We start from the raw sequence: 22,816 nt of genomic DNA, 5'->3' as shown, positions 1-22,816 counted from the left end.
CACTTTGTCAACATTTTGTGGGTGAAGCATTGAAACCTTTCCGCATGCGCCACCTAGAGGTGCTGCACACAAGCTGCATCTGGCAGTGTTTGCCTTCCTAACCATTTGCCTTGCCATCCTTTGCTGCACCGTTATACAAGGAAGAGAAGCAGACGACCCAGTCCAGTTGAAACCACCATAATTCACCTCATCATCTGGCAAGCAGCTGTTGTCAGCTTCCTACTCTGGCTGGCAGTATCCACGGCTCAGCCACTTTCGAACTAGAAGAACAGCGTTGTTGAATAAGACTTTTAGGGGAGAAAATTATCATAAGATATGGAGGGATAATATTTTTGTACAAGATATGATTAAGTTTGCCAGTTTTATTGCATGCTTCTAAATGTTGGGTGTGTATGCCAGTCATTCAGGCATAATGTTTCATGGTGTGCCTGTCAATGGATCTTTTCAATTTACAAATATTATATCCCCTAAGCAAACTTTTTGGCCTCCAGTACAATTGACCCTCCATGAGCCTGCCCCCATTTGTTTTCAAATTAAAGAGGGGAAAGAATCATGGGGCATATATCCAAACTGTCAATATACATTGAATTTCACTTTTAATAGCTCTTGTTCTCTTACAGGAACATACAGTGACCAATCTCAGTGCTATAGGAGTGATATCAGTGCATGGCTAATAAACTAGAAAGGAAGCCTACCGTGCAGCTTGGAATCAGAATTCTTATATTCTTGGCTTCCAGATGGAAGTTGGCTTCGACATTTATTGATTTTCGTGATCATTATAGTAGTTATTTGTGTTATTTTGTGTTGCTGTATACAATGTATTCTTTCTATAATCTCTATATGTACTGCATGGTTCTCAATGTCAGGATTCTCAGCCGCAGTCAGAGGTAACTGGCCTCACTCCAGGCATTCGGCTTGAATCCTTGTTGACCTTCCCGTCTGCGTCTCCCGGCAGGATACAGGCAAGGTCACAAATCGGCGATCCTCCTCAAACGTGAGAAGAACACACCCTCCTCCCTGCTTCCCCCAGGGAGGGGAAAGAGTCAGACAGAAATCTATTTACATGTCTTTTATTTCTGTCATTCCAGCAGTACAGAGAAACGTGTCTGCACTCTCCAGACTCCAGCAGTAGAGTCTCAACTCCGCCCCTGTACTTCCAGTACAGGTCAGATGACACTCTGAGCTAACATCCGGTGCTCAGTACAATGAATAGACTGCCCCTTTTTCCCAATAGTACAGTCCCACACATCAACATCCTGTTTGCATTCCAGACACCTGCAGCTGGCTTTCGCATTGCTGCTTTTTCCTGACAACATCCCCCAAAAGCATCAATGGGCGTTGCGAGCAAAACATGATCCAGAGAAGAAAACAAACAGTTGTTATACATATAACAGTCCCCTGTTGTTTCAGTTCCACCCTTGGAACTCCCCGCCACTGGTTTCCCCAGTGTACCTCTCTGGTTGTCTGGCTTCCAAGGAATGAGTGCATCTGCATTACCTTGGCTAGCAGCTCTCTGTTGTGTCTTTGTCTCTGACTTAGACACTGCTTCAACCTGTCCTCGGTTGTGTACTACAGCAACACATGCAACAGCTAAGTTAGCAAACTCTTTTGAGTACCTCTTTGGTGGTACACCCTTTGTAACTCTCTCAGACCTGCGTATGAGGTGCTGATCCTCTCTGCTCACTGGTTCAACCTCTGGACTTTGTTGAGAACCAGTACCAATGGCAAACAGTGGTTCATCCTTCATCTGTGAAGGTCTATCCATTGTGTAAGACTTCCTCTCAATGACTGTGGCAACTGAGCTCTTTGAGCTATCACTGTCATCATCAGTACCACTGTACAGTGGTACCCCGCAAGACGAATGCCTCGCAAGACGGAAAACCCGCAAGACGAAAGGGTTTTCTGTTTTGGAGGCGCTTCGCAAGACGAATTTCCCTATGGGCTTGCTTCGCAAGACGAAAGCCCATAGGGAAATCTCCGGGGACCTGTTTTAAATTGCTGGCGGTCGGGAGCAAAGACTTTCGCCCACAGCCGGCCTTCAGAAGAGGTCCTGGACCTCTTCTGAAGGCTGGCGGGGGGCAAAAGTCTTTGCTCCCCCCGCCGGCCTTCCCGGGACAGCGGAGACTTCTCCGCTGCCCCGGGCGATCTTAAAATGCTGGCGGGAGGGAGCGAAGCGTTCGGTGCCGACCCCCAGCATTTTAAAATCTCCCCGGGACAGCAGAGAAGTCTCCGCTGCCCCGGGCAATCTTAAAATGCTGGCGGGCGGGAGCGAAGTGTTCGCTCCCGACCCCCAGCATTTTAAAATCTCCCCAGGACAGCAGAGACTTCGCTCCCGCCCGCCAGCATTTTAAAATCGCCCCGGGACAGCAGGGGCTTTTAAAATGCTGGCGGTCGGCAGCAAAGCCCTCCTGTCCCCGGAGCTTGCGGGGCGGGAGGTGGGAAGAAGGGCTTTTCTTCCCACCACCAGCCTTCAGAACAGCCTTCTGAAGGCGGGGGGTGGGAAGAAAAGCCCTTGTCCCCCCCCCCAGCCTTCAGAAGAGGTCGGGGGACAGACTGTCCCCGGACCTGGTCTGAAGGCGGTTTCCCTAGGAACGCATTAATTGATTTTCAATGCATTCCTATGGGAAACTGTGCTTCGCAAGACGAAAAACTCGCAAGAAGAAAAAACTTGCGGAACGAATTAATTTCGTCTTGCGAGGCACCACTGTAATCAGAAAAATCATCATCATCATCTGAATTGTCCTCAGTGGGAAATGTGTGAACAATTACTCTCTCCTGTTCAGGAGCACTCTAGAAGTTTTGTGAGAATCACCTGACCCGATTCAGACAAAATTACTCTGTAGAGACCCTTTTCATATCCCACAAAAATGCCTCTGGCATTCTTTACCCCACCTGGAGCTTCTGTTCTCACATGAGACCCGAAAACCTTAAAATAGGCAACAGAAGGTTTTCTATGGAACAGCTTCTCAAAAGGAGAACTACCCAACTCTTTTGAGACCTTTCTCAACCACACGTGAACATAGGACATTAACGACTCCGCCCAATATTCATGTGGCAAATGTGAACTAAGCAATTGCGCATTCATCCCCTTTTGCAATTCTTTGTTCACCCTTACACAGACACCCCTATTCCACGCTTCCGCCGAAACAGCAACCTTGTGTCTTATCCCTTTCTTCTGCAGGAACTCCTGAAAATCCTGTAAAAGAAAAACTTGCTTCTCATCTGTGAAAAGACAATCAATGTTAGCATCATGCACGTTTTTAACCTTGTCACAAAACTCCTGAAACCTTTCTAAGGTTTCTTGTGGTTTCTGCATCATAAAAACCCAGACATAATTTGAGAAACAATCCACACACACAAGATAATATCTTGCATTGCCTCTAGATGGTGCTAGAGGACCAATCACATCAGCATACACCCGCTGAAATGCCCTGTCGACCCTCGCCACCTTCCGGGCGCTTTTGGTCACACCTGCAAGAGAGATTATGTTAGAATCAGAAGAATTACATTTCATGTAATCACTTTGATCAAAAGTCAACAAATACAGTCCATCTTTCTCTTTGGCAGAAAGATACAGTTCTCCATCTTTGAAGATCTTGCAGCTCTTATCATAATAGGACAGTTTCAGTCCTTTCTTTGCAATCTGCGACACACTCAGCAGATTGAACTTCAACTGAGGAACCAAATACACATTGTTTATAGTCAAGTTCAGACTCTCAAGATACACAGTCCCAATCCCGGTCGCTTCCAACTCCTGACCGTTGGCCTGCTTCACAGCGAAGCTTTGCTTCTTCAACGTTGAAAACAATTCTCTGTGTGGGCACATGTGTTTAGTGGCGCCAGTGTCCAGAACAAATGAGTTCCCCACCTCTGGTGTGGCTTTTAGCGCCATCAAAGCCTTTGCAGGTTTCACCTGAGACTTGGTATAACTTTTGCCTGATGCCTCAGGCTTCGCAGAGCTCCCCTCAGCTCTTTTCTGCGCACGTGGCCTCTTACAGCTCCTCTGAAGATGCCCAGTCTGTTCACAATTGTAACATGGGACAACGTTCAAAGCTACAGCATGCTCTCCAGTAGCAACATCAGTGGGGGAATTAGAACTCCGTTCCTCTCTCCCCCTGTCAGCAACATCCATTGCAGCTCGAACAGGAACATCAACAGTTCCTCCACTCCCCCATCTGGGGTCAAAGCTCTCCTCAGCTTTCGATGAGCTCTTAGGAACCTGGCTAGCATCATCTTGGCTCACCCCTTCTGGGGTAGTTATCCATCCAAACCATGATGAATAACTGTCATTAGTCAGGGGAGGTGGGTAAGGCAGGCCTCCCCCCTTCTTGGCATCCATTTTGAATCCAAGCTTTAGCTCTCACTCTCAAGCCTGCTAAAGTCCAACAGTTGTTTTCTGCCTACTCTGGCAGGCAAACTGCAAGCTGTTTCTCAGTCCTTGCACAGCAACGAAGATAGCCAAAACAACTTTCTCTTCCCAGGCTCTCTCAAAGCCAGCTGCTCAGTTAGTACTCTTCCACTTTACAGACTGACGTTGCTTAGCAACTGTGCATTCCAATCTCTGAACAGGAAATCTTATCAACCACAAGAATTCCTGGTATGCAAGCCTCCTCTTTCAGAGCTGGCTTTTTCCAAACACAGCTCCCGTGAACCAGAGAATGAATCAATCTGGGTTCACACTTTTAGCCCGATATTCAGCATACCTTGGGGCTCCATTGCTTGGAAAACACCTCCTCTCGGTGTCCAGCCGTCTGTTCAGCTTCTGGCTGCACGCAGACATTATTTCCTCCCTTGGTGCAGAGGATGAAGACGATCCATCCACTTCTCATGCAGATTCCATGGATCAGAACCACCGGCAATGCTACCAGATGTCAGGATTCTCAGCCGCAGTCAGAGGTAACTGGCCTCACTCCAGGCATTCGGCTTGAATCCTTGTTGACCTTCCCGTCTGCGTCTCCCGGCAGGATACAGGCAAGGTCACAAATCGGCGATCCTCCTCAAACGTGAGAAGAACACACCCTCCTCCCTGCTTCCCCCAGGGAGGGGAAAGAGTCAGACAGAAATCTATTTACATGTCTTTTATTTCTGTCATTCCAGCAGTACAGAGAAACGTGTCTGCACTCTCCAGACTCCAGCAGTAGAGTCTCAACTCCGCCCCTGTACTTCCAGTACAGGTCAGATGACACTCTGAGCTAACATCCGGTGCTCAGTACAATGAATAGACTGCCCCTTTTTCCCAATAGTACAGTCCCACACATCAACATCCTGTTTTGCATTCCAGACACCTGCAGCTGGCTTTTGCATTGCTGCTTTTTCCTGACACTCACATGGTTCTCTCTGATATAAAATAAAGAAAGAGGGCATGTGGGAGTCATAAAGCCACGGCAAAGGCTTGTAATATTGCAGGGTGCCCCCTGACCTCGGCTGACCTGCACTCTGAGCTTTACAACGTATTGGAATGTTGTGTTTCCTCTGGGCAGTGATGACCCTATATGGTGAAGGGGTAATAAAAGCCTTGACAGGACGAGGTAACGTGAGACATTGGCAAACGGCCATGCGGCTGGAGAGAGACAAAGGATAATAAAAAGGTTACCGGAGGGAGAGAAGAAGCATGAAGGAGCTGCTCCTCCATCCTGAAAATACAGCTGTCTCTCTGTGTCTTTATTTTATGCTAAACTGCACCATTTTGTAACGGCTGGCTCCGACACTGGCGGTCCAGCGGCAGCAAGAGGCCCGATTAGCGAAAGCACGTCTCTGGTTAAGAACAGTCTCAGGTTAAGAACAGACCTCCGGAATGAATTAAGTTTGTAACCAGAGGTACCACTGTATGTGTTTCTGTGTGCTCAGCACACATGATTGCAGGTGAGACGGAATAAAACTCTTCCTAGGAAATTCCCTTTGACTGGTGCTGTATTGTTTCAAATGTGACTTCACTTACAGATAAGAACAAATAATATTTATTGCTGACAAATCATACCATCGTCAGCTCATGAATTTCCACTCCAACAAACCCAGCGCTTAGCATGAGCAGCTGATTTCTTCCCATTTCTTAGGTGGAAAGAACTGATAATGAAAAGGAAGAAGGGAGATAGACCCTTTCCCTCACCCTTTGGGGATCTGGGGGGCTTCATTTCACCCCTTAGTCCTGCTCCTGAAAGCTTGACAGAGGTGGAGTTTTTGCTCACACACGGCCATCACATAAAAATTAATCTTCTTTTAAAATGGTATTGCAGCGCTAAAAAGTCTCAGGAAAGCAATTCCTGTAGTAGTTGGCATCTTAGCGAGCCCAGTGCCACTCTGCCAACTGTCTCACTCCCAGATAACTAATCTGGAAAGCTGTCCTGTCATCTCTGCAAGGACTTCAGTGTCCCTTGAATTAGCAATTAAGCATTTCTGGAGAAGGGAATGGCATACTTCTGTCTATTAGTATAAAAAGCATGCATAGGAAAGTATTACTCATTTATGACGAGAATAGGATTTATTTATTATGAACTTCGCTTGGTTCCTCCTTGGCAGCCAGTGCGATGGTTTCAGCAGGGCTAGAACTCAGGACCCGCTGCCTTGAGGGACATCTAAGAGCAGTTGGGCAGGGAAAGGTCTCCCTTGGGAGGTGGGGGGGGGACTCTCCTTCCTTGGAGGTTTCTCAGCAGAGATCGGACGGCCATCTGCCATGGATGATTTAGCTGAGCATTCCTGCCTTGCTGGGGGTTGGACTAGATGACCCTGGGATCCCCTCCTCTCTCTCCACTCCTGAATTCTAGGAGGAGCTTCCTTGCCTCCTGCAAAGCCCTTTTCCCTGCAGGCTCTTCCTCTGGTTTCTGGTCAAGGGAGGGAGATGCTCAGAGTCCAGCCAAGAGCCTCGCGCTCCAAAAGGATATCTGGGCATTGGCGTAGCCGGGGGAGTCAGCTGCCCCCCTTAATCCATAAAAAATGATAAAAACCTGAGGTTCTGCCAAGCGAGAGAGGGCTGAGCTGGAGGGACTCGGCTTGGCAAGGGTTAAAGGGAACTGAGCTGCCTTCCTAGAGAGGACAGGAAAGCAAGGGGGGGCCAGGTCCTCCAGAGCCAAGGCCCCTCCCTCCCCAGTCCTTTCCTGCAAGGGAGGGGGGGTGTTGCTTTGGTGTCTCTGCTGCAAGGGCTGCCTCGCTGCCCCCTTCGTGGGATCTGGTGAGTCTCCTCTCTCTCTCTCTGGGATCTGGTGAGTCTCCTCTCTCTCTCTCTGGGATCTGGTGAGTCTCCTCTCTCTCTCTCTGGGATCTGGTGAGTCTCCTCTCTCTCTCTCTGGGATCTGGTGGGGGTCCCAGGGCTGCAGCGGGGGAGGGGGCCTGGGGGGCCTGATCTGCTCCTGCAGGGGGGGGGGACCCCAAGTCAGGGAGGAGAGGGTCCTGCCAGGGAGGGGCCAGGTCTGCCACGCTCTCCCTCCTGCAGATCAGAGGATCCCAAACTCATTTGACCCTCCGCCCCCCCCCTTTCAGAAAAGATCTCCCTTCTTTAAACAAAGGAGTCCCTGGGACTTTAACTCTGTGTGACGTCGCTCAGCCTCATTGCACAACAGAGGAAACATCTGCAAATGGTTTTCCAAAGCTGGAGGAGGAGGTGGACTAGCCCCCCCCCCCGAAAAAAAAAGGTGGGAGAGGAAGGCCAGGGATAAAGAGAGGGATCCCAGTTTCCCAGAGTCTGGCTGCTGCATTGGAGACCAGTTTCCCAGTGTCTCCCAGGGCAGCTCCCCACGGAGGCCACTGCAGCAATCCCCTCGCACCCAGAGCAGGGCATCCCAGGACCACATCCTCTCTCTCCCAAAGGGATGGTTGCTGGAAAAGCAGCCGGAAATGGGCGCTGCTACTCACTGAGCCTCCAGGGACCTTGGCATCAATGGCTGTGCGTGTGCTAAGCTGTCTAAACGAATAATAATACTAAATTACACACCTAAATTTCAAGGGAGGTGTCTTTGGCCTCATCCACTTGGCCCTCAGGGGTTGGCGAGATACATTCCTGGCCCTTGGAGCAAAGAAAAAGGGACCCCACCCCGGAGTATGTCTGGAGAGGGGCAGAGAGTCCAAGTGCAAGAAAAGGAGACAGAAGCAGGGGAGTGGGGGTGGGGGGAGAACAACTCCTGAGGACCCCCAGGTGAGGACCCCCACTAGAGCCAAGCATCCATTATTCAAAAGATACAAATGACTCCCTTGTCAGTCAACGGAAATCCCTTCCGTTGCCTCCACATTTTCCAATGCAATCTTTCTTCTAGGAGAGCTAGAGGCTGCTTCCTCCTCCTCCTCCTCCTCCTCCTCTTTCTTCTCCTTTTTAGAAAGGCCCTTTCCACCTGGCCTAGGGGGTGAGGCCAAGACTCACCCAGCCCTACTGTGTTAAATATGTATTCTGTAGTTGACCTCCTTTGTAATGTTTTATTTTGATATCTTTAAGAGAACAATTGTTTTCTGTTATGTTGCTTTGACTATCGACTATATATTTGACTTTCTTCCAATGGTTTTATTTCTATTTTATTGATTTTGTGGGATGTGAAACTGCAGTCAAGTAGAAGATTCCTACAGGGGACACATTAGGGGATGTTTTCTACCACTCAGGAGAAGACTTCCTGTTTCCGCCTGAGCTGGGACAGACTTCCACTACATGTGACTTGAAGAGGGTGCAGTCTGTTGTACTAGCATGGAGGAGCGCATGGCCTCCATGTTCTGATCAGTGTGTCTTCTCCATTTTGTATGTTGCTGTGTGTTTGGGGAAGTGACTCTTTAGTGGCAGTCATTTGGGACTAATTTCTTTATGGAATAGTTCTAGTTGTTATGTAACCTAAGCCTGCCTTCAGGGATATGTCTGTGAACGTGAACGAATCTGTGAGTAAACTACTTTTATATTATCGTGAATCAGATTATTGTGCTTATTCATTTAAAAGGGATTGTAAGGGATTTTACCAGGAAGGAATCTTTAATAGTAAGAGTCAGATGAGTCAGCAACAAGCTGATCGCTGCGTAATCTAAAAAAGGGGGATGTATGGAACTAGAATATGGAACTTGCTAGTGCGTGTTAGGAAGCATATCATTCAATAATATATCTTCTTCTAACTCCCCAATTATCCCCACAGATTTAATATGCTGTAAACCGCTTTGAGATTTCTCTTTAAAATATAAAGTGCTATACAAATTTAAATAAATAAAATAGCTCATGGTTTGGGCTGTGGTGCAGTCCAGCCCTGCTTCCCTCCAAGACTCATCCATGCTTGCTCAGGGAACCTTTTTCTTCTCCTGATATTAGACAACTTTTGTAACTAAACAATGTATTTGCTTTGTAGGATTTGCTAGCGCCTCTCCTTAAGACAGACAGAACTTGGCAGAAGACCAAAGGGTTCCTTCCGATCTCTCAGAGGCTTCCTGAGAGCACAGATGGATGAGCAAGACTCAGCTGGCCCTGGAACAGGAAGAGGCCATGACATCCAAACTGGGAGCAGTGGGGGATTCTGGGAAAGCTCTGTGCAGAAGATCCTGGGTGAGGAGGACACCCTCCGCTCAGAGGTGCAGAGCCGGCAGGTGAGACAGTTCTGCTGCCAGGAGGCCAAAGGACCCCGAGAGGTTTGCAGCCGACTCTACCACCTTTGCCACCAGTGGCTGAAGCCAGAAAGGCACACGAAAGCTGAGATGCTGGACCTGGTGATCTTGGAGCAGTTCCTGGCTATCCTTCCACCAGAGATGGAGAGCTGGGTGAGGGACTGTGGAGCGGAGACCAGTTCCCAGGCGGTGGCCCTGGCCGAAGGTTTCCTCCTGAGTCAGGCAGAGGAGAGAGAGGAGGCAGAGAGAAAGCAGGTGAGAGAGACTTTGCTCTGGAAACTCCCAAGGGGCTCCAAACAGGATGGAGAACATCCCATAATGCTCTATTGATGGCTCATTTTTTTTCTGGGAAGGCATCCATGGAATGAGTTCTAACATCCTTAAAGCTGTTGGCCCTGACATTCATTTTTTAATCCTTCTCCCCATTCTCTCTTTTGAATCCTTTTTCTTTTTCAGGGAAAGGATCTCTTTGCAGAAATGGGCCAGATTTCTTCTGAGGCAGAGAGGCCTCCGTTGGACACCAGAGAGAGGCAGCTGGGTAAGGAGTTTTTTCTCCATTTAGTCTCATTCTGTTCGTTTTCCAACTCATCTGTGGGTTCTTTGCATATTTTGTTGGGGGAGATAGTGGGACCAAGAGCCCAGAGGAGGGGAGATATATTTCTGCACATCTAACATCTGAAATGCACCCAAACATCCAAATGCACTCATCAGGCAAGACTTTCTCAAAGGCCCCTCTGTAGTTTAGATGCACTGATTCACCTCATAGAATCATAGAATCATAGAGTTGGAAGAGACCACAAGGGCCATCGAGTCCAACCCCCTGCCAAGCAGGAAACACCATCAGAGCACTCCTGACATATGGTTGTCAAGCCTCTGCTTAAAGACCTCCAAAGAAGGAGACTCCACCACACTCCTTGGCAGCAAATTCCACTGTCGAACAGCTCTTACTCTCAGGAAGTTCTTCCTAATGTTTAGGTGGAATCTTCTTTCTTGTAGTTTGGATCCATTGCTCCGTGTCCGCTTCTCTGGAGCAGCAGAAAACAACCTTTCTCCCTCCTCTATGTGACATCCTTTTATATATTTGAACATGGCTATCATATCACCCCTTAACCTCCTCTTCTCCAGGCTAAACATGCCCAGCTCCCTTAGCCGTTCCTCATAAGGCATCGTTTCCAGGCCTTTGACCATTTTGGTTGCCCTCCTCTGGACACGTTCCAGTTTGTCAGTGTCCTTCTTGAACTGTGGTGCCCAGAACTGGACACAGTACTCCAGGTGAGGTCTGACTAGAGCAGAATACAGTGGCACTATTACTTCCCTTGATCTAGATGCTATACTCCTATTGATGCAGCCCAGAATTGCATTGGCTTTTTTAGCTGCCGCGTCACACTGTTGGCTCATGTCAAGTTTGTGGTCAACCAAGACTCCTAGATCCTTTTCACATGTACTGCTCTCAAGCCAGGTGTCCCCCATCTTGTATTTGTGCCTCTCCTTTTTTTTTTTGCCCAAGTGCAATACTTTACATTTCTCCCTGTTAAAATTCATCTTCTTTGTTTTGGCTCAGTTCTCTAATCTGTCAAGGTCGTTTTGAAGTGTGATCCTGTCCTCTGGGGTGTTAGCCACCCCTCCCAGTTTGGTGTCATCTGCAAATTTGATCAGGATGCCCTTGAGTCCATCATCCAAGTCGTTGATAAAGATAAAAAATTTTTTTCTTCCAGTAGCACCTTAAAGACCAACTAAGTTAGTTCTTGGTATGAGCTTTCGTGTGCATGCACACTTCTTCAGATACCAAAGATGATAAAGATGTTGAATAAGACTGGGCCCAAGACAGAACCCTGTGTCACCCCACTAGTCACTCTTCTCCAGGATGAAGTGGAACCAGTGATGAGCACCCTTTGGGTTTGGTCAGTCAGCCAGTTACAAATCCACTGAGTGGTAGCATAGTCAAGACCGCATTTTAGCAGCTTCTTTACAAGAATATCATGGGGCACCTTGTCAAATTCCGTGCTGAAATCAAGGTAGGCTACATCCACTGCGTTCCCTTCATCTACCAGGGTTGTAATTCTGTCAAAAAACGAGATCAGGTTAGTGTGACATGACTTATTTTTGAGAAATCCATGCTGACTATTGGTGATCACAGCATTCCTTTCTAGGTGAGAGAAGCAGACACTCTGGGCCTCCCCCATACCTTTTTTCTCTGGCAGGTGACAGAACGATGATGGCAAGACCTCTTCATCCATCTCTGAATGGGGACAGAATGGAAGCAGCAGCTGTGGAACCAGATCAGGTATGGGGAAGCTGCCTTGTGGGGACAGAGGCCAAGGGGTGGAACAATGTCCTAGCTCAAGGAGTGGTGGTGAACAACAGTGTTGTCTCAGAGGAGGACATTTCCCTTTTTATTTCAGGGTCCAGTGTGCTTTGAAAATGTTGCTGTTTATTTCACGGACGAGGAGTGGGAGTTGCTGGATCCTGAGAAGAGAGCTCTTCATAAGGACGTCATGGAGGAGAATCGTGGGATCGTGGCCTCTCTCGGTAAGGCTCCTGTGGGATCATAATATCTGTTTTTAAATTCAAAATTCCATATGTGACGAACCTCATATATTTTCACAGAACTCAACCGTGCCCCCTACAACACCAGATATCACAATCCCCCCCAAAAAACCCATGAACAGTAAATTACTGTTTTTTCCTCCAGTTGCAGCTTATTAAAGAAGGATCAGCCTGGTTTGAACTCCCCAGACCCTTTTAAGTATAAATGTCAGAGTTGTTAGGGAAGTTGACGTAGCTTCTGTCAGGTTTTCCGTTTTTGTTTTTCCTCCCGTCAGTCTTTGGTTGTCCAAAGAGAAGACTGACATTGGAAATGAAGGGATGCCATGATGGAGCCAAACAAAATCCATTCAAGAGAAGAGCCAGGCTTATCGAATCACAGGTTCCCCTAAGGATGTCGGTTGATCCCCGTTAATTAATGCACCCAACCCTTCAGAAAACCATCCATCTAACCCACTTGTGTTATTCCTCTATTACCAGAGTTAACAAGTAAGTAAAGGTAAAGGTACCCCTGCCCTTACGGGCCAGTCTTGACAGACTCTGGGGTTTGTGCGCCCATCTCACATTTATTGGCCGGGGGCCAGCGCTGTCCGGAGACACTTCCGGGTCACGTGGCCAGCGTGACAACGCTGCTCTGGCGAGCCAGAGCCGCACACGGAACGCCGTTTACCTTCCCGCTGGTAAGCGGTACCTATTTATCTACTTGCCCCCGGGGGTGCTTTCGAACTGCTAGGTTGGCAGGCGCTGGGACCGAGCAGCGGGAGCGCACCCCGCCGCGGGGATTCGAACTGCCGACCTTTCGATCGGCAAGCCCTAGGCGCTGAGGCTTTTAGCCCACAGCGCCACCCGCGTCCGAGTTAACAAGTATTCTTCCTTAATTTCTCCCTGAGGCGCTAATCCATTACTCTTCATTGCAGATAGTGATGGACTGGAAATCAAGGACATGGGTGACCATGACAAAATCCCCACAATGGAGAAGCTGAATAAATATCTTGAAAGTGGGAAAAGTTCCTATTCCACTTCCCATCAAAGAAATCCCATTGGGAAGAAACCATATCCGTGTGTGGAATGTGGAAAGAGCTTCATGAAGAGCTCCTCTCTCACTTTCCATCAGAGAATTCATACAGGGGTGAAACCCTATCAGTGTGGGGAATGTGGAAAGAGCTTCAGTCATAGCCACCATCTCAATTCCCATCAGAGAATTCATACAGGGGAGAAACCCTATCAGTGTGTGGAATGTGGAAAGAGCTTCACTCATAGCTCCTCTCTCACTTCCCATCAGAGAATTCATACAGGGGTGAAACCCTATCAATGTGGGGAATGTGGAAAGAGCTTCAGTCAGAGTTCCCATCTCACTTTCCATCAGAGAATTCATACAGGGGTGAAACCCTATCAGTGTGGGGAATGTGGAAAGAGCTTCAGTCAGAGTTCCAATCTCAATTCCCATCAGAGAATTCATACACGGGAGAAACCCTATCAGTGTGTGGAATGTGGAAAGAGCTTCAATCAGAGTTCCCATCTCACTTTCCATCAGAGAATTCATACAGGGGTGAAACCCTATCAGTGTGGGGAATGTGGAAAGAGCTTCAGTCAGAGTTCCCATCTCACTTCCCATCAGAGAATTCATACAGGGGAGAAACCATATCAGTGTGTGGAATGTGGGAAAAGCTTCAGTCAGAGCTCCAGTCTCACTTCCCATCAAAGAATTCATACAGGGGACAAACACTATCAGTGCGTAGAATGTGGAAAGAGCTTCAGGAAGAGCTCCAGTCTCACTTCCCATCAGAGAATTCATACAGGGGAGAAACCCTATCAGTGTGTGGAATGTGGAAAGAGCTTCAGTCACAGCCACAGTTTCATTTCCCATCAAGTAATTCATATAGGGAAGAAACCCTACCAATGCTTTGAATGTGGAAAGAGCTTCAGTATGAGCTCCAGTCTCATTTCCCATCAAGTAATTCATACAGGGAGGAAACCCTATCAATGCTTTGAATGTGGAAAGAGCTTCAGTACGAGCTCCAGTCTCATTTCCCATCAAAGAATTCATACAGGGGAGAAACCTTATCAGTGTGTGGAATGTGGAAAGAGCTTCAATCAGAGCTCCATTCTCACTTCCCATCAAAGAATTCATACAGGGGAGAAACCCTATCAGTGTGTGGAATGTGGAAAGAGCTTCAGGAAGAGGTTCTCTCTCACTTCCCATCAAAGAATTCATACAGGGGAGAAACCCTATCAGTGCTTTGAATGTGGAAAGAGCTTCAGTCAGAGCTCCAGTCTCCGTTCCCATCAAAGAATTCATACGAAGAGTGGAAAACCCTTCATTATACAGCTTTCAGCGCTAGAGAAAAACACACCACTTTAACCAGTCCTTTGGCTGATTGACATCTAATGCCCTTTTAAAATGTGGTGGGGAGGTAGGGGTTACAGGTTTTGGGCTGTTGTTGTTACAGATGGGTAGCCGTGTTGGTCTGCCATAGTCAAAATAAAAAAAATTCCTTCCTGTAGCACCTTAAAGACCAACTAAGTTAGTTCTTGGTATAAGCTTTCGTGTGCATGCACACTTCTTCAGATACACTGAAACAGAAGTTGCCAGATCCTTCTATATATAGAGAAGGTGGGGAGGGGTATTACTCAGAAGGGTGGTGGGAATCGGAGATTGGCAGATAGCTGAGATGAGCCTGATGAGCCTGTTGACGACTCTTAACGACTGTAGTAGGTCTTACAGGAAAAGGCAAGGGGTGAGAAGGTGAGAAGTGGCTTAGTCATGTATAATGAGATAAGAATCCAATGTCTCTGTTCAGACCAGGTGTCTCCATAGTTTGGTAATGAGTTGCAATTCAGCAGCTTCTCTTTCCAGTCTATTTCTGAAATTCCTTTGTAGTAAAACAGCTACTTTGAGATCTTGTATAGAATGTCCTGGGAGATTGAAGTGTTCTCCTACTGGTTTCTCTGTTTTGTGATTCTTGATGTCAGATTTATGTCCGTTTATTCTTTGGCGTAAGGTTTGGCCTGTTTGTCCAATATAGAGAGCTGAAGGACACTGTTGGCATTTGATGGCATACACAATGTTAGACGATGAGCAATTAAATAGTCCCGAGATGGTATGTGTGATGTTGTTGGGGCCAGTAATGGTGTTGTCCGGGTGTATGTGGCAGCAAAGTTGGCATCTGGGTTTATTGCAGGCTCTGGTGCCAGTGTCCGTGTTAAGTCTGGTTGTAGTATTATTGTGGGAAGGAAGGTTTTGGGCTGTGTGATTTGTGTTTTCATTGTGTGATTTTATGTTGTAACCGTCCTGTGACCTGTGAGTGTAGGGAATGGGAGCCAACTCTCAGAGTCTGAGGGCTCTTTGCCCCCCAATAAGATATGTGAGGGGGCCACCCCCCCAGTTCATAGGAACTGCCATTCAAATGGCATGCATGCCCCACATCATGTATTGATTATGTGAGGAGGGGCTTACTAAACCCCTTCTATATTTAATTCAAGTTGGCACCCCAGGTATAGGGTGCTATAGAAATTAAATAAATGCATAAATAAAGCAAGACCATCTTGATTGGCTTCATTTGCATATGTTTCGGCTTGTCAATGTCCTTATTATTATCATCATTTTAAAAAATGTTTCAGAACATAAACATACAAGTTGAAAACACGTATTTGGGATTGGACAAGTTAGAGAAGGCGATACCACCACCGACTGAACAAGAACAATTACTTGGTGCAGTTGGAGGAAAAGCAAAATAAATACACCATGTCCCTGCAACTATTAAGTTGGAATATTCACGGATTTAACTCCCCGGAGAAAAGGAAAAAAGTCTTTCATTTATTGAGAAAGGAACAATTGGACTTGATTTGCTTGCAGGAAACACATGTGTCAGGGTTGCTTCCAGATCCTAGCTCACAGAGGATCACGCCAGCCAGCGACCATTAAATAAAAGTCTTTATTGAGTTACAGTCTCCATTCTCAAGCTGCTGCGCGCAACTCTACGTCTTATGCTTAGATCGGCGAAGCTCCGTCTGAGTCTCCGCCCCTTGTGCACCAACTTAATATCCTAGCCCTGCTCCACCTTTTCCGCCTGACAGTTCTCCTCTGGGTCCCTCTGCCCCCCGGGGTCTCTTCCTTCCGGGATTCTTCTGACGCTGACCCCCCGGACCCTTCTGTCTCCTTGCGCCGGGCTTTAGGACCTGGCTCCCTTTCCGGGCTGCCTACTGTGCCACCTTCCTGTGCATTTGAACTTGGCGCGCGCGCCCAACCTTCCACTTTCCGTCTAACCGTCTCCTCGCTCCCCGATGGAGGTGTGGCCACTCCTGACTCGTGCCCTCCCTCCTGTTGTGAGCTGCCAGCACTTGATCCCTGGCGCCCTTCCTCATCCCTGCTCTCTGGCGGTGACGCTGGTCCCGATTTCCAACTGCTCCCCTCTGAGTCCCCTCTGGCTCTATCTTCCTGGGGTGTCCCCCTAGTCTCCCCCCTTGCCCTGACCACTGGTGCTCCTTTTTGTGAATCTTCTGATTCACTGGAAAGACTCGGAGATCTCGGGTCGTCGTCATCACTCATCTTTTCTTCTGCCTCCTCCCCCTCGCTCTCTGTTTCCTCCCTTTCCCTCGCCTCTGCTCCTGAACCCCTGACAACATGTGATAAGGCTTCATAGGAAAGTATTAATTAATAAAAGATTAGGCCAAAAATTTATTTCATCGGACAAGGTTAAAAAGAGAGTAGTAATTTACGCGAAAGAGAGCCTATCACCGAAATTTATTTTTAAAGATGACCAAGGAAGATATGTGGCAATTGAAATCCAAACACAAGGAGAAAAATTCTTGATAGTAGGAGTACTTCCACCAAATGAGGGGAAATCTGAATATTTTAAGAAGTTGCATGAGACATTGTTAGACTACATGGATTACAAAATTATTATGATGGGAGATATGAATGGAGTGGTATCTACAAATATGGACAAATCGCAGAGACAAGTAGTTACCAAAGATGGCAGACTACCAAAAACCTTTTTTGAGATGACTGACAATATGGACTTGATTGACATATGGAGAACAAAGAATCCCTTGGGCAGAGAGGGGACCTTCTCTGAAGCCAAAATGACATGGACAAGAATTGACCAAATTTGGATAACTAGAGGACTGGCACCTAAGACTTGAAAAGTGGAAATTCGCCCTAAAACTTGCTCCGACCATAATGCTGTGAAAATGGAGATGAAATTAACACCTGCCGATTCCTTCAGATGGAGGATGAATGACACCTTGCTTAGAGATCAAGAAGTTACCAAGAAGGCCCAAAAAACCTTGAGAGACTATTTTGAGATAAATATGAACACTACCATCGAAAAAAGAGTAATCTGGGACGCAAGTAAAGCAGTTATGAGGGGGTTTCTCATTCAACAGAATGCAATAAAGAAGAGAACTCAAAATGAGAAAAAAGATAAAATTTTGGAAAAAATAAAAGAGGGTGAGAAGAAATTGAGAGCAAAACCAAAGTCACAAGAGATTCTGAGAGAAATAAAGTTATACCAAGTCCAATATATGAAGATGATGAATCAGGAAATAGAATGGAGAATTAAACAGATGAGACAAAGGACATTTGAATCAGCCAATAAATGTGGAAAATTGTTAGCTTGGCAAATGAAAAAAATACAAAAACTTAATACCATTACCAACTTGGAAGTGGAAGGAAAGAACATCCAGAATCCAGTGGAAATTAGAAAATGCTTCCAGAGGTACTTTAAACAGTTATATACACGAGGGCCACAGAAAGAATTTGATTTAGACCAATTCTTAAAAACAAATGGACTTCAAAAAATCTCTCAAGAAAATAAGTTAATGTTGAACTACAAAATAACAGAACAGGAGGTGGAAGGTGCCATCCAGAACATGCAGTTGGGCAAATCTCCAGGGCCTGATGGCTTAACCTCAAAATATTATAGGTCCTTGAAGGATTGGATAATTCAACCACTAAAGGAGGTTTGCAAAGAAATTTTGGAGGGGGGAAAAGCGCCAGAGTCGTGGAAGGAGGCTTATATTACATTAATACCGAAAAATGAGTCTGAAAAGACACAACTCAAGAACTACCGCCCCATATCCCTGCTTAATGTGGATTATAAATTTTTTGCAGATATTTTGGCTAAAAGGTTAAAAAAAGTATTAGTGGAGGAGATACATAAAGACCAAGCTGGCTTTCTCCCGGGTAGACACTTGTCTGACAACACGAGGAATATAATCAATATTTTGGAGATGTTGCAAGTGAATATTAATACTAAAGCTGTTTTATTTTTTGTAGATGCGGAGAAAGCCTTTGATAATATTTCTTGGAGTTTCATGAAGAAAAATCTTCAGGGGATGGGGGTTGGTCAAGGGTTTGAAAATGGTATAAGTACAATTTACTCAGAACAAAAGGCTAAACTAATAGTTAACAATGTGGTGACAGAGGAATTTAAGATAAAGGGACACGACAAGGCTGCCCAATTTCCCCTTTGCTTTTTATTTCGGTCCTGGAGGTTTTGCTAAATATGATCAGAAGGGACCGTCTGATTAACGGTATATAGGTCGGAGCCAAACAGTACAAATTGAAAGCTTTTGCAGGTGATTTGGTATTGACGTTACAGGAGCCAGAATCTAGTACTAAAAGAGTATTAGAATTGATTCAAGAATTTGGTCATGTGGCAGGATTTAAGTTGAACAAGTTAAAAACTAAGGTGCTTGAGAAAAACTTAACACCGATTGAGAAAGAGAGGTTTCAGAAGGAGACAGGTTTAGCATTGGTTAAGAAAGTAAAATACCTGGGGGTTAATATGACCGCTAAGAATTTAAACTTATTTAAAGACAATTATGAGAAATGTTGGTCAGAAGTGAAAAAGGATCTAGAGATATGGTCAAATTTGAAGCTTTCCTTGTTAGGTCAAATTGCTGCTATAAAGATGAATGTATTGCCAAGAATGTTATTTCTGTTTCAATCACTGCAAATCTTGGACAAAATGGACTGTTTCAAGAAGTGGCAGAGAGATATTTCTAGATTTGTCTGGCAGGGCAAGAAGCCCAGAATAAAATTTAAAATACTAACTGATGCTAAGTACAGAGGTGGATTTGCCCTGCCAGACCTCAAACTTTATTCTGAATCAGCAGCATTCTGCTGGTTGAAAGAATGGCTGCTTCTTGAGAACACAGACATTTTGGATTTAGAAGGTTTCAATAACGTCTTTGGGTGGCATGCATATTTGTGGTATGACAAGGTTAAAGCACATAAAGCATTTAAAAACCATATTGTTAGGAAAGCATTGTTAAATGTCTGGATAAGATATAAGGACTTATTTGAAAACAAAACCGCAAGGTGGTTGTCACCAATGGAAGCAAAGGCTCAGAAAAAGCTCAATATGGAGGCCAAATGGCTGAAATATTGGGAAATTTTGGAACAAGAAGGAGACAAATTGAAATTGCAGAGTTTTGAGAAATTAAAAGACAGAGTGCGAGACTGGCTTCATTATTATCAGATAATGGAGGCATACAATTTGGATAAGAAAATTGGCTTCCAGGTGGAAAAATCAAAATTAGAAGCAGAACTGTTAGAGCCCAACACTAAGATTTTGTCAAAGATGTATAACTTGCTGTTGAAATGGAATACTCAGGATGAAACGGTGAAATCTGCTATGATTAAATGGGCACAAGATGTTGGACATAATATTATGTTTGCTGACTGGGAACAGTTGTGGACCACAGGTATGAAATTTACGGCATGTAATGCCCTAAGAGAGAATATTATGAAAATGATATACAGGTGGTACATGACCCTAGTCAAGCTTGCAAAAATCTATCATTTGCCCGATAATAAATGCTGGAAATGTAAAGAAACTGAAGGTACATTCTTTCATCTTTGGTGGATGTGCCCAAGGATTAAGGCTTTCTGGGAGATGATCTATAATGAATTGAAAAAGGTATTTAAATATACCTTCTTGAAGAAACCAGAGGCCTTTCTCCTGGGCATAGTCGGCCAATTGGTGCCAAAGAAGGATAGAACTTTCTTTATGTATGTCACAACAGCAGCAAGAATACTCATTGCAAAGTATTGGAAGACACAAGATCTACCCACCTTGGAAGAATGGCAGATGAAGGTGATCGACTACATAGAATTGGCAGAAATGACTGGCAGAATCCGTGACCAGGGAGAAGAGTCGGTGGAAGAAGATTGGAAAAAGTTCAAAGACTATTTACAGAAATATTGTAAAATTAATGAATGTTAGAATGATGTTGGATAGAAACTAAGTGGTTTTTAGCTGTAATGTTATAAGGGAATATGAAAAAATGGACTATTATTAGGCAAAAATCTAATGTTACAATTCTTTAAGATTGAAGACTAGGCTAAACAAAGAGGGGAGGGATTTGCTGAACTAAAAAACTGAATTGGAATACAGAAAAGGGAGGCGTGAGGAGGTCCGGGAAATAAGCAAATGAAAGATAAGTGACTGAAAGACTGAATTGTTTTTAACTATTTTTCTTTTGTATTTTTCTTTTTTCTTTTTCTATTTTGTAATATTGAAAATTTTAATAAATATCTTTTAAAAAAGAAAAAGAAAAGAAAACACGGCTGTCAGGGGTACAGGGACAGAGGCACAGGGAAGGCAGGAAATGGAGAGCGATGGAGAGGAATCCCAGGAGAGCGAGGAAGAGGATAGCAATGACGCAGGGGGTTCCATGAGTCTCTCCAGCGAATCAGAGGATTCCCAGAGAGGGGCGCCTGTGGTAAGGGCAAGGGGAGCCCCGGGGGGAAAGTGTCAGGAGCGGGGGGCCAGCAGGGGACCCCAAAGCGGCAGCTGGGAATCAGGGCCAGCCTCCCCACCAGAGCGCAGTGAGGGAGGGGGAGGTTCCAGTGTGTCAGAGGGAGCAGCTCCGGCGACAGAGAAAGGGGAGGGATCAGAGCAAGCCGTTCTCCCGGCAGGGGATGAAAGCAGTGAGGGGAGTAGCATAACTGTCAAAAGGAAGGTCAGAAGTTGGGCGCGCGCGCCAAGTTCAAATGAGACGGTGCACGGGAGAACAGAGAGCCCGGAGGAGGAGGGGCCAGGACCCAAAGCCCGCAGGAGGGGGCAGGAGCAGTCTGGAGACTCCGCTTCAGGAGAAAGCAGGAGGGGAGGAACCCCGACGGGCAGAAAGACCCTGCGGAAAAGGAAAGAGAGAAAAAGGTGGAGCAGCGTTAGCTTATTAAGCTGGTGTAGGGGAGGGACCGATTCAGAGGGGACTTCTAATGTCTAGGAGAAAGAGACGCGGGGCTGCACGCCTCGGTTGTCGAACCATTAATGAACTGCAATAAACATCCTTGTACATAAGAAGAGCTTGGCGTTGGTCTTTTGTGAGCTGAGACCTGAGGCAGCCCTGACAGTAAGTCCTCTCCCAAAAGTACGCAATTTTTTTTATATTTTTTTTTTGCGAAGCTCACGAAGTTTGGCGGCCATGAGTATGGAGGAGCAGATAGCTGATCTACGCAACACAGTCTCCCAGCTTACCACTGCGGTAGTGGTCTCCCAGAAGAAGGGGGAAGAAGCTGAAAAGCGATGCCAGGATCTGCAAGCCAGGTGGGATCATGCATGCCAAGTGGGGTTCCCGGGGTCCAGATCTACAGGCGTAGGACTGGGCAGAAGGGGGAGCAACTTGGTAGCCCACTTCGATGGGAACCTGAAGCAGTACCCCAGTTTTCAAGCAGACGTCGAATATGCGTTGCATTTGCTTCGCGACGACTTTAAAGATGAGGAGGAGAAAGTGGGTTTCATTGTGTCCCACTTGCATGGGGAAGCGAGGGCTTGGCTGCGCAATCTGTGGCACGAAGATTGTCCTGCTCGAAGGGACTCCGATGAATTTATCAAAGCCATGGACGCTTGCTTCCAATCTACCGTGGATGTGGATGTAGCACGCAAGGAGATGCATGGTTTAAGGCAAGGCAAGGCTACAGTACGTCAGTATCATGCTCGGTTTTTCGCCTTGCTGAATGTACTGAGATGGCAGAAAGACTCCCTGGCAGTAAGAGACTTGTTTTGGGAGGGGTTGTCTGGCCCTGTAAAAGATGAATTGGCAAGGGGGGGCAGACCTCAAACCCTAGCAGAAGTTGTGCAGCGGGCGCTCGCCATTGGAGTGCGCCACGAAGAACGCCCTTGGCGCAATGAGGAGGGTCGCCAGCTTCACACACCGCCTAGAGCGCCTCCTTTCCTTCCCAGGGATCTAGGACGTACGCGTCCCTCACCTCAGCTGCAGGCAGGGGAGGAGCCAATGGAACTTGGGAGTGCTAAGGCTCAGTCTGCTGCCGGAGCCCCAGCGTCCGGAGCAGTCAAGACGAAGCCTCCTAGAGGTAACAGGAAGTGTTACATCTGTGACAGTGCGATGCACATGGCCAAAGAGTGTCCCCAGAGGCTCCAAAAGCACACTGCAGCCTTAAGCAACAGTAACTGCAGCAGCACAACATGAAGAGCAGTTTCAGGGAAACGGCAATGCCTGGCTGGAAGCACAAATGCTGGGGCACAGCCAGGCGAGTCAGTAGGGCAGTCCCCAGCGCGTTTGCAGCATACAGACCCCCTGCCACCCAAGCCAGTGGTGCAGCTCACTGCAACTCTCCAGCTGCCTGATGGACGCACCCTGGAAGTTCCCATTACAATTGACAGTGGAAGCAACGCAGACTTCGTGGGGGTGCATTTCGTCAAGCAGCATCGCATAGAGCTCCTACCAGCCACGCTGCCATTGG

At 46.6% G+C, this 22,816-nt stretch overlaps 2 protein-coding genes across 4 annotated transcripts in view; both read left to right on the top strand.

Annotated features, from left to right (window-relative positions):
• The window catches only part of LOC309530358 (uncharacterized protein), a 47,022-nt gene extending 31,315 nt beyond the window's left edge, over window positions 1–15,707 (top strand). Inside the window, exons 2-7 of the mRNA XM_082219267.1 lie at window positions 9,303–9,810; window positions 10,012–10,093; window positions 11,706–11,839; window positions 11,958–12,084; window positions 13,017–14,526; window positions 15,338–15,707. Of these exons, the coding sequence (XP_082075393.1) occupies window positions 9,394–9,810; window positions 10,012–10,093; window positions 11,706–11,839; window positions 11,958–12,084; window positions 13,017–14,461 (2,205 nt within the window). The 5' untranslated portion in view covers window positions 9,303–9,393 and the 3' untranslated portion in view covers window positions 14,462–14,526; window positions 15,338–15,707. The remainder of the gene's footprint in view (window positions 1–9,302; window positions 9,811–10,011; window positions 10,094–11,705; window positions 11,840–11,957; window positions 12,085–13,016; window positions 14,527–15,337) is intronic.
• Window positions 1–22,816, top strand: part of LOC309530290 (uncharacterized protein) — a 123,454-nt gene that overhangs the window by 20,346 nt on the left and 80,292 nt on the right. The gene's annotated exons all lie outside the window — the stretch shown is intronic.

The sequence above is a fragment of the Podarcis vaucheri genome, assembly GCF_965113315.1.
Source record: "Podarcis vaucheri genome assembly, chromosome: 4".
NCBI classification, from domain to species: Eukaryota; Metazoa; Chordata; class Lepidosauria; order Squamata; family Lacertidae; genus Podarcis; species Podarcis vaucheri.
This window is presented reverse-complemented; position numbering and strand designations above follow the sequence as displayed.